General features: G+C 36.4%; 1 protein-coding gene across 1 annotated transcript; it reads left to right on the forward strand.

Moving 5' to 3' along the window:
• Positions 1-206: 206 nt before the first annotated feature.
• On the forward strand, positions 207-10431 carry LOC129281355 (glutathione S-transferase theta-1-like). Its single transcript, XM_064115472.1, has 5 exons — positions 207-606; positions 3282-3369; positions 5960-6116; positions 7228-7401; positions 8438-10431. The coding sequence occupies exons 1-5, from the start codon at positions 495-497 to the stop codon at positions 8594-8596; spliced, it is 690 nt and encodes a 229-aa protein (XP_063971542.1). The 5' UTR covers positions 207-494; the 3' UTR covers positions 8597-10431.
• Positions 10432-11362: the final 931 nt, after the last annotated feature.

Raw genomic sequence — 11362 nt, forward strand, 5'->3', positions numbered from 1 at the left:
ATGAAAGTAGTTTGCCTTGCCCCTTATCAAAATACCATTTCACAGCCCCTGGTTCAGGCAATATTTTCAGTGACATCCTTATCTTAAACCTCCGATTTCATCAAATACTCACGAAAGCTGGAAGGATGTTCTCTATTCCTTTTAACAATCGCTTTGGAAGGTGGGTGGAATGGGCCTTTAAAAGAGGGTTTTTACTTTGGGAACATGAAATACCGGGATTAACAAGTAGTCAATGTCACCGATAGAATGTGATCTCTGGACTCAGTCAGTACACTATGTTTTCAAACATGATATAGGGCATGTGATATCACGACGTTGTTGGATGCGCACATAATATAATCACACCTTAAACGATCGCGTTATCTTAACTCTCAAAAGCTCAAGGGATTGTAAGGTGAGGATCGAATCTTTCAAAGTCTTGTTCGTTCACACTGCATGCTCAACGACGTAGTCAATCTCCGAATCCTGCTTCCCGGCTGAGATCAAGTTTCACCATGGTTGTCAAGGTTTACGTGGATTACAGTTCGCAGCCTAGCCGCGCTCTTGTCATCTTCCTCAGAAACACCAAAATCCCTTTCGAAATCGTAGAAGTAAACCTGATGGGAGGTAAGCGCTATTGAATTCGAATTAATGAAAACCAATACGAAAACAGATCATGATTTCTTGTAAATGAACATTATTATGCATGTTGTTTTAGTTGAAGATGGGCGATCTTGAAACTGTGATCGCTGATTGAATGATTTTTTTCCTTCTTTTCTTGGTCGTGAAACTTTTTTTTTTTTTTTTTTTTTTTTTTTTTGGGGGGGGTCCCATGGCACCAAATCCTGCGTCTATTTTCCAGTGGGAGGGGGGTAGTCCTTAATAGAAAATTATTTCCTTCTTTCCTGGTCATGAAACTTTCATTTATTTATTTCCTTTTTTTTTTTGGGGGGGGGGGTCCCATGGCAGCAATCCCCACGTTTGTATTCCAGTGGGGGGAGGGGTAGTCCTTAAGACCAATTTTTAAAGCAATATTTGCATATTTCTAAAACAAGATTAGATACTTCGTAAGGTCTAGATCAGTAATGCGAGCGCAAAGAAATCCTGAAAATGAGCCGTATTGAGGACTCTTAACGGAATTCATGGTTATTTCCATTTTATACACTCCATTCAAATTTAAATTTCCCTTTAGTATGTATTTTACATCACATACCTGATTAAAGAAAATTAACAAGAATAGAAAGATGGTAAAATAAACGGGAACCTTTATGTGTGCTTGGTTGCAGGGTGGGGGAAATTTAAAAAGATAATGCGATGTATAAATCATTAAACAGTTTTCAAAATGAATGTTTTTATTCAATAACAATAAATATTAAAAAAAAATTATGTGAAAACAATATCAATGGTCATTATGCGTAATACGATAACAATCTACTATCACCATGATAATCGCCATTATTATTATTACAATTACTAGTACTATAATTATTATTATCAATATTATTATTATCATTATTATTGTTATCATCTGTTATTGCTATTATCATTATTATTACTATTATCATTTATTATTATACTTGTCGTTTGATTCATCATATTGAAATATTACGTTCGACCTGATCAGGGATGATAACACAGGCCATCACCCCCTCATTTGAAATATAGGGGGGATATTGGCCCCTACCCACCCCCCCCCCTCCCCGATCGACACCCATGGTTAATCCTGTTAGCTCTCACAAGTTTATCCTTGAAATGTGAATTCGTACAATCGGTTCGTGAAATATGCATTATACACTGCAAAAACTCCGGTGTTGATTTAACATCAGCCCGGAAGCTATAGATGTCCACACCAGAGAAATATTGAAACAACACCAGTTTGGTATCAAACCGATGCTGTTTTAATACTAATTGGTGTTGTATAAACACCTATCTGGTGTTAGACCAAAACGAAACTGGTGTTGTTTAACACTTCTCTGGTGTGGACATTATAGATTCCTGGCTGGTGTTAAATCAACACCAGAGTTTTTGCAGTGTAGGCAAAAGAAGTTGATCAAATGATTTGAAAATATCATTGATAAAAAGAATAAACGAAAGGGACCTAAAAAAGATCCTTGATGAACACCATATGCAATCACTTAAAGTTAAGATCGAGTTGCGTTGGTACATTGATGACAATTATAAAGATAGCCAGAAAAATAGATCACCACGTAACATCTGCTACATAAGATTGTTCTACGGATATCAATGAAAATTACACCTAACCAAAACTGTATCCGCACATCTTTCTTCACAAGACAGCAAAAGCACATACAAGCATTCTAAATGGAAATATGACGCCCAACCTGTTATCCATCCACTGTAACATTAAATTGCCGCAATGTTCTTCGGTTTTGACCTGGATTTTGCTTCATGAAGATGTTCTGAAGTCACTTTCACTCACGTTAAGCGACTGACCTCCCCTGGCAGATCCAGGGGGCACAGCCAGCCCGTGCCCCCCCCCTTTGAGATGCACAAATTTTTTCGTGGACGAAATCCCCTGAATTTTCGGTTGAAACACCTTTTTTTTTGCTTGTCAAACTTTTCCTGGGGAAAATGTGCCCACTCTTTCGAAAAATCCTGGATCCGCCCCTGCAGACCTATCTGGCAGTGTCTAAAACTCGTCAAATTCCAGTTATTCGTAAACGCATTAATAACTTTATGACCAGCTTTATAAAACATCATATGATCATGGTGATGCAATTTACAAATATTAGACCAATTGCTATTTCGTTCATGACCAGCAATCCAGCATGAATTAAATTTCATGAAATGGCACCTGGATAACAACACGATCTTCTTTCCACCATCGAAAATAAACTATGCTGCAACTGGTCAGTATGCGGATTAGATTGTTGCGAAATCGCCTCCGAAAAGAGAGGAATAAAATAGAGGAGCTAAAAATCAGTATAGCATTGAAACAGATTCAATCTACCAAAATCTAGAACCAACATTCTTGATAAAATTAATATCAAGGATGAAAATCAGAGCAAACATAAGAAAATAATAATGATATTGTTGATGAAGTAAAGTTGTGATGAATAAATGATATTTAGAATTATAACAAAAGCTTAATTGGGTATTTTTTCTTCGATAAAAACACAAAACAAACAAACCAAACAAAAAACACTATCGATTTATAATTTTGTTTAACATTTACAAAACAGCTAATTGTTAATAAAGAATGTTTATCCATGTATTTGTTAATCTTTTCATTTATTAATTTTTCTTTTACATTTATCAACGTTGTGAATTGTTTTGTTCAGAAGACCATCAGAAACCCGAGTTTGTAAAAATAACTCCTCTCTGCACTGTACCAGCCATTCAAGACGGTGACTTCAGCATGGGTGAAACGTAAGTTAGTGTCCCTTGTGTTAAAATTGAAGGAACAATCACCTTCTGATATTTCAGAATACATAATATTTGGGAATACTTATGTCATAGGCTTTGTTGACTATGGGTCACGAGTCAGCATTGTGTGGATTGGATCAGCTACAGCCTCTTTGATCAGTATAATCTCAAGTCCATTACTATTAATTACTATGGCCTGTCATGTACGTTGTTGGTTTTATACCAACCATTCCTACTGGACAGAACACAGCGTCCCACAGTGAGTGCCACAGTGTGGGACACAATATGAAATCACATTCACACTGTTAAATTTGAGCATTTTAACGTGTGAACAGTCACACTGTCGAGGTGTTCAGTAGAAATATCTTCATATTGTTGAATTTGAGCATGTTAACAGTGTGAATACCATTTTCACATAAATTGTGTCATTTCCAGCAGGGATTAAATGCTTAAATCACATTGCCTTATTATATTTCCTTATCAAAATAATTTTCCCAGCTGTATAGTTTTTACACCATTTATAAAATATTATTTTGCAGAGAAAATAAGGGTTACGTTATTATTTTCGAGTATTCTTGTTTTTCTAATAGAGGCCAAAATAATGCATAGGCCTGTCAAATTTGTATAACGAAAATCAACAACCTATTTTATTGTTTATGCATTAAAAATATCAATTAACTATACGTGGCGCAGTGTTACGTAGAAGATTCACGGGGAATGGAGTTGCTTCGAAGATAGTTGCCCCTTAGCATTTTTTCATGCCGTGCCTTTATTTCAGAATGCACAATTATCCCCTAGGGACCGAAAACGGCATGGTATTTTACATGTCTATGTATTACTAGGAGAAAAACTCATTTACCCTGTATGACCCATAATTATGATATATGTAATGATCAAACTGAATTCGTAAAGAGAGAGTGAACTTAATCATTGAGAATATACCCGATATTGTCATTAGGTAGAGTTTTCGCATTTACTACGGGGAAACTCTCTACAACGCATCGATTTCTTTGAAAATGCAATTAAAATCACAATGAAGAGCTCAGAGGCTTTTGTCAAAAATTGCTGGACTGGGACAGCAGATCATCCGAAGATTTGCACCGGACGAACAATATTGAAAAATTTGTCGTTGTCCAGAGTCAAGAGATTCCGATGCTGCCCGGTCCACCAACTTTCGACAAAAGCCTTTCAGCTCTTCATTGTGCTTTGACTTGCATTTTCAAAGGACTTGGTGCATTGTAGAGATTTTCCCCGTAGTAGATGCGAAAAGTCCTGATATCATACCTGAAAAATCCAGTAATCATGGTAAAAAGCTATACACTATTATTTTTCTGCGAGATTTCGATCTCCATTTTGCAAATTGCAATTGTATATGGGTCCATCAAATATGTGACTCGCATGATTTTTAGTGCTGTGTCACCCAAAGAGGTTCCACGAGACCCCATATGCAAACTGACATGTTGGAAAAAAATCCATACATTTTCATATTCCTACGGAATGTTGCCTCATTATGATAAAAACACACACTCAGGCACTATTCTAAAATCTAAGACATTTTTAAAGCAGATAATCTAAAGACATAACCGAGTACTTTTGATTCAATATGATATTTTAGTATTTGCATTCATCTCGGTTTTTTCTTCAATTGATGGAAATTTATTTAGATAATTATAAAATAGGTATATTATTTCAAGCATCGCGATTGACCACTACGCGTCACATGACATCCAACTTGTGTTTTGCATGCACGGCAGTGCAAAAGGTGCGCAACGAAAATTTGCATTGCACGCTCAAGCAGACCAGTGCGGTAGAAGTCCCGAGAGAAGTCAAACAAAACTGCACTGTAACTTTTTAAGAATTTGTTTCTGTGTTGCTATTTTATAAAACAAATAAAGCACTTGCTCTGTCGTACGTAAAAGTAAATGCAGAGAAAGCTTGGTTTCTTCAGATGGTGCACACTGGGCACTCGCCGCCAGCGGCTCGTGCACAGTGCGGCAGCTATCTAAAGAAACCTCGCGTGCAGCGTGCTCTGCATCCACTAACGCACTCGGCTGCGTGCATTATTTGTATACTAGTGAACCGAGTAGCATAATATTAATAAAGCCGATCTACAAGCGAGGCCCTCTATCTTGGGCTTTAGCCCGTAAAAAAATCGCAATCGCGTATGCAAATTGAGAGCGCCCTCGATTCTCTCTGTTCTTGGTATAAGATGTGAAGTTCGTATAGGTCCTCGGTTGCCATTGTAGGTAATTGCCCAAACACCAACACACACCTACCCTAACCCGCACCCACACGCACCCTACTATGTGCTCAATGTCCCTCTCACATTTCTCCTTTACACCAAGACAGGCTCGGACTACTTTGGCTCCCTATATACGTTGAGTCATTAACGTAGACATTCACACTCATTGAGAAACTTTTTTTTTTATAAGCGCCAATATGGCGGCTCAGCGATACAGCCGGGGTGTTTGGTTTATTTATTTATTTATTATTTATTTCTTACAAATCTTTATCGAGAGTGACAATACCAAGTATTAGACACAGTAAATATCCATATAAATTAACCTACATAGTTATTATTACTATAATGCAGAGTGGCGATCATCAGGTACTTGGCAACAAAGTATGCAGACCTAGTCCCCGACCACTGGTACCCGAAGGATCTAGAGAAAAGAGCCAAAGTTGATGAATACATGGCATTTCATCATACAGGAACAAGAGGAGGATGTTGTGGAATCTTCTTCAGTGAGGTAAGTTGCACTGTATGAACTTTCCTTTATTTTGGCTGTTCACCAGTAGCGTTATGAGCATGATATTTTGAGAGGGCCAGATATGGCGGATGGAGCAAAGGTTCTTTTGAAAAATGCGGTGGTTTTTTGCCGAGTAATGTGAGTTAGCAAGGATTTTTTGCCTTTTTAATACAAAAAAGAACAATGTAATATTTCAGCCTTTCCTTTCATTTTCTGTCCTGTTCTTTTTCTTTTTTCTAGGGATTGTACAATTTTTTGTTTTGTTCTGTTTTTTTTTAGGGATGGTGCCTCCTCCAGCCCCCAACCCCCCCCCCCCATTCTGTACGCCAGCGCTGTACATTGATAATGATTCAACTGTTCTTGGGGATGTTAGAGTTTAATTTCATTTTCATGATTTTGGGTGCGAATTTTTAGACAAATTTCTTTCTGGCGTTAGTGTGCCAAACTAAATTAACTTTTTACTTCAACGAAACCGATTCATATAATAATCTATTGCATGTTCTTTTCGTTTTTCTTTGAAACCCCTCCCCGCCCAGTTATGGCTGACGCAAGTTACGATGGGGTAATTATTATTTGAGTCTCATCCTCAAATCACGGTTAATTGATTAAAGATGGATTGTACTCGTCACCTGTAATTTTATCAAGTATACATCAGTATACTTGATAGATTTTCCAAAGCAAGTACAACTTCTTGATGGGCACCATTGGGTGTGTGTGTTTCCCTTTGAACGCCCCAAGTAGGCAGGGGTCTGGGAATAATTTTTGAAAAGGGGGTGCTGGTTTGGATTTAAAAAAATTGAAAAGCAAAATAAACTGGGGTTCCGTTTCAAAATGAAGTTGACTTTGGACAGAGAAAAATTGATAAGAAAAAAAAGGGTTTTCTCTTTAAAATGAAGGTGATTTTGGTCAGAACAAATTTGACGTAAAAAAAGTTATCGTTCTAAAAGGAAGGTGGATTTCTACATTTTAGCATGTGTGTAACGCCCCTAGTACCCCCCCCCCCCCCCGCTTCTGAGGACCATGCATAGAAACTCTATGGCGCCATGCAAGTAAAGCACATAGTCACTCCGCAAATATTAAGTAATACCTTGTTTGGATCTTGATCTTACAGGTTCTTATCCCGTTATTATCAGAAGGAAAGGAGCATGCATCGGAGGAAACATTGAAGAGAGACGAAGAAAATCTTACCAAGCAACTTGATAAGCTGGAGAATGCTTTCTTACAGGACAATGATTGGTTGGCCGGGGATGACATCTCAATTGCTGATGTGCTGGCTGTTTCTGAGGTAATGCTGCTTTAAAAAATCATTCTGTTATTAGAATACATTGAATAATTCGCATGCATTCGTAATTCCGAAGGTTCGTATTTCCGAAGGTTCGGATATTCCGAAAGTTCTTTATTCCGAAGGTTCGTATTTCCGAAGGTTCGTAATTCCGAAGGTTCGTTAGTCCGAAAACGAAATGAGGTTCGTAATTCCGAAGGTTCGTTAGTCCGAAAACGAAGTGAGGTTCGTAATTCCGAAGGTTCGTTAATCCGAAAACGAAATGAGGTTCGTAATTCCGAAGTTTGTTAGTCCGAAAACTAATGATTAACGAACCTAAATTATTTCGTTTTCGGATTATCGAACCTTCGGAATAACGAACCTTCTGAATAACGCCACAAATGTTCGGATTAACGAACCCTTTTACGTTTTCGGATTAACGAACATCGAGGTATAGGCAATTTACGTGTTTCGGAATTACGAACCGTCGGAATAAAGAACCTTCGGAATTACGAACCTTCGGAATTACGAAGTGTAACCGAATAATTAATATCTGGAATCTTACGGGTTTGTGGTATGCAACGTTCATTGATAGACAACTGTATAGCCCACAACGCTGATTAATAAAAAAAATTGATCCATGAACGTAGAAAGAAACTATTCCTACCTCCATGCAAAGGGCACGGTTCATTGATAGCATGCCTCTCGAAGAAGCAGAATTTTGCCTCACTCCCATTACCTCCACGATTTTCCACAACTGCTCGCGTAATGAAAATAATACAATACAAATACGAAGACGTAACACATTTAGAATGAAGGTCGTGTTATTTTCTCCAAACAAAAGAGTTACTTTCGCGTTGTCAAATAAAAAGATCCTTTAAAAATGTTCATGATGACTGAATTATTTTTCAATAGCAGTTTGGAGTTCTGGGAATACTTCAAATTGATAAGGGATTAATACTTTCATTATGAAGTCGTATAAGTTAAACATTTATTACATTACAGATATCCCATTTTCACGCAATTTTATAGGCTCATATTTTTTTTCTTATGGGCACAGATGATGGAGAATACCCTGCATGGACGAGACGTGACAGTGGGTCGACCTAAACTCAAGGCATTCGTAGACCGCGTCAAGGATCGTCTGAATCCCATCTTTGATGAAATTCACGCAGAGATGTATGCGTGGAAGGACAAATACTGTAGTGAAATACTCTAATTGAAAATTGTTTAACAAATGTAGCCTATATATTCTCTCTGATCATTATCTGAAAATGCGGAATCGTTTTTTTTTAATACTGACAGAATAAGAAACAAATAAATATGTGCAACATTAAAATAAAAAATTAAAGATTAAAATAAAAATCATCTGCAATTGCTCATACACTCACATCCCCATACCAACAATCGCACGTGAACACAGACCCTTCCGTCCACAAACCCTGACAATTTTGTAGATTTTCAATTCAATAGGTCCTACATAGACTTTTTTATATATGAGATAAAGTTGTTGCGGAATCTTTGAAAGAAGTTGGAAGGGGATTCCACTCTTACAATCCACTCTTACAACGATAAAAGTTAATGACTTTAGAGATGAAGCAAGTCATACTTTGGGAACATGAACATTATCTTTTGGTCGAGAAGCATAATTTGAGAGTAGACAGACAATAGCATTTCAGTGGGAAAAGCCAATTCTTAATTGAGTACATAAAGATTAAAGTATCAAAAGTAATAACTTCACGTAAAGCCAAAATATGATTTTTTTTTTAAGCGGGCTTGCCTTCACTTTGCATATGGGAGTTATTACCCAGTATATCACCTAAAATGGTATTCATTTTTTTTGTGTGTTCCTTTCCCTTGTTTAAAGAGTACAGGATAAATATTCTGACTTTGCATTACATAATCATGATAATAGGATTATCAATTTGTTATTCTTAATACAGCTTTCCCTTTTCCAGAACGAGAGTTTAATAAACGTTTAAACATTTTATTATTTTTCTTTATGGATATCATAAGGTCAGCTGTTAGCCAAGGGTTCTTTAAAATACCTTTCATTTTTCACTTTGACTTCAGGTCTGTGGAATCCTTTGTAACAAATAGAGTGAAAGACTCACATCATAAAAATATCATTATGATTATTGGCATTTAACATTACTCCAATCGACTTCAACGAGTTATTTATTGAATTAAAATATAATTATTATCGTCATTACCCTCACTTTGCAGAAATTGTGATTGCCATTGATTTGTACCCCAAAAAAAATAGTTAAATGGTCTTGAGATGTCAGCTATGAACAAAGCAAATTTCATTATCCATTTCATTATCGAAAATTATACAAACTATGCATGTTATGCCATCTGTTAAAGTTTCATATATGCTTTTGATATTCTTGTTGGTTTCGTAATGAAAGTTTTTTGAAAAAAATGAAAGGTTTTGAAAACACATAAAAAAAAGCTTTATTTTTCATGAGTACTTGCTTTTAATTAATTAATGTTGTAGTCATCTTGAATGTAGACAGTAGGTTTATGATTCCCACATCTTAATCATAATCAAGCATGTTCCAAGATAGATCTGATCTTATCTAATAAAAATATCTTTCATCTGTGTAAGTGGCAACACCATCCCCTAATTCATTGTGTCTCTTTATATTTGCAAGATCATAACCATCTATATATATTTTTTTTTTCTTGATTGAAACCATGTCTCTGTCACACCAATCGTTGTAAACTTATGATTTATGTTTGTTAACATTGTTCAAAATGCATCAAAGTTATGGCTTAAACTGCTATAATTAACATAAAGAAGTGCAAAAACATTAGCATTTGTTTAATTGTCACTAAATTCTTCACAAAGAGTATATGAAAAATTCATTGCTTTTATTTTATAGGAAACAAGCCGAACTGAAATACAAGTTTTCATTATTGCATGTAACATTTTCGTCATTGCAGTTAATACCGTAATAAAAATGGATTGATTTTAACATTTTTCAAAGTGCATGTTCAGATTCAACGTTTTTATTTAGATGGAAATATACATGATTTTTTATCATTATACAAATATTGACTACTCATGATTAAGTTTTCATTCCCGAGGTGGTTTTCTTATCTGCCCTTCTATCAACGCTCGGGCAATACAGAATATTATTCTCAGTTTGATTAGAAAGTAGTTTTCGCGAACGGGATAACCAAGTAAAGGTGTTGTCTTCCGCAAATTTGACCCTGTTGCTGGAGTTTATATTATAATAATAATAATATAGGTATATTTACCCAGGGTCGCCACTTTAGTTCGAAAACTGTTCTACCAGCGGGCTGGTGATATTGATACACTGCATGCCAATATCAGTTTAGAAAACGACCGTGCGTTACAGTACATTTCGTTTCTAAAGTAAAAAAAAAACACATTTAAACAGAATAGGCCTATGTGTATGCCTATATACTAGAATCTATGCTGATTAAATTGCTCAATGACAGCCTAAAGTGCAGGTCAAAATAAAGGATCAGATGCATTTTTAAAAGAAGCAATTGCTGGCAAGCAATGGCTCCAAGCACAACCAATAGCTTACCGAGCAAAATATCATGCTTCCGCAATTTTGCTTTATTTCATATAACCCTTTGCTAGTGCTTGAACCCTTAATTGCCTTCAGAAAGAAGTTCAGAGAGCAATTGCTAATGGTTTGAACGTCACGCTGCACGGGTGCAAACACGACTCACAGAAAGGCAGGACTCGAACGCAAAGGTGTACGTGTGGCAGTGAAAATTACCGCTTCTATAACATCTTACTATACACTGCTATACATGGTGTCAAACTTACATGCTTTCTTTTTGATAAATTTATAAATTTGGCATTTGGTTTGCACTTACTAGGAATAAGACATGTACACGCATGCTACTGTACACCTTGGGGTTCTCTCTCAGGTGCATAAACAAATATTTAAAAAAAAACCGCTAACGCTCTGATCAAGCAAACGCTCAAGCTGCCCTGACG

Source organism: Lytechinus pictus, chromosome 2 (genome assembly GCF_037042905.1).
Source record: "Lytechinus pictus isolate F3 Inbred chromosome 2, Lp3.0, whole genome shotgun sequence".
NCBI lineage: Eukaryota > Metazoa > Echinodermata > Echinoidea > Temnopleuroida > Toxopneustidae > Lytechinus > Lytechinus pictus.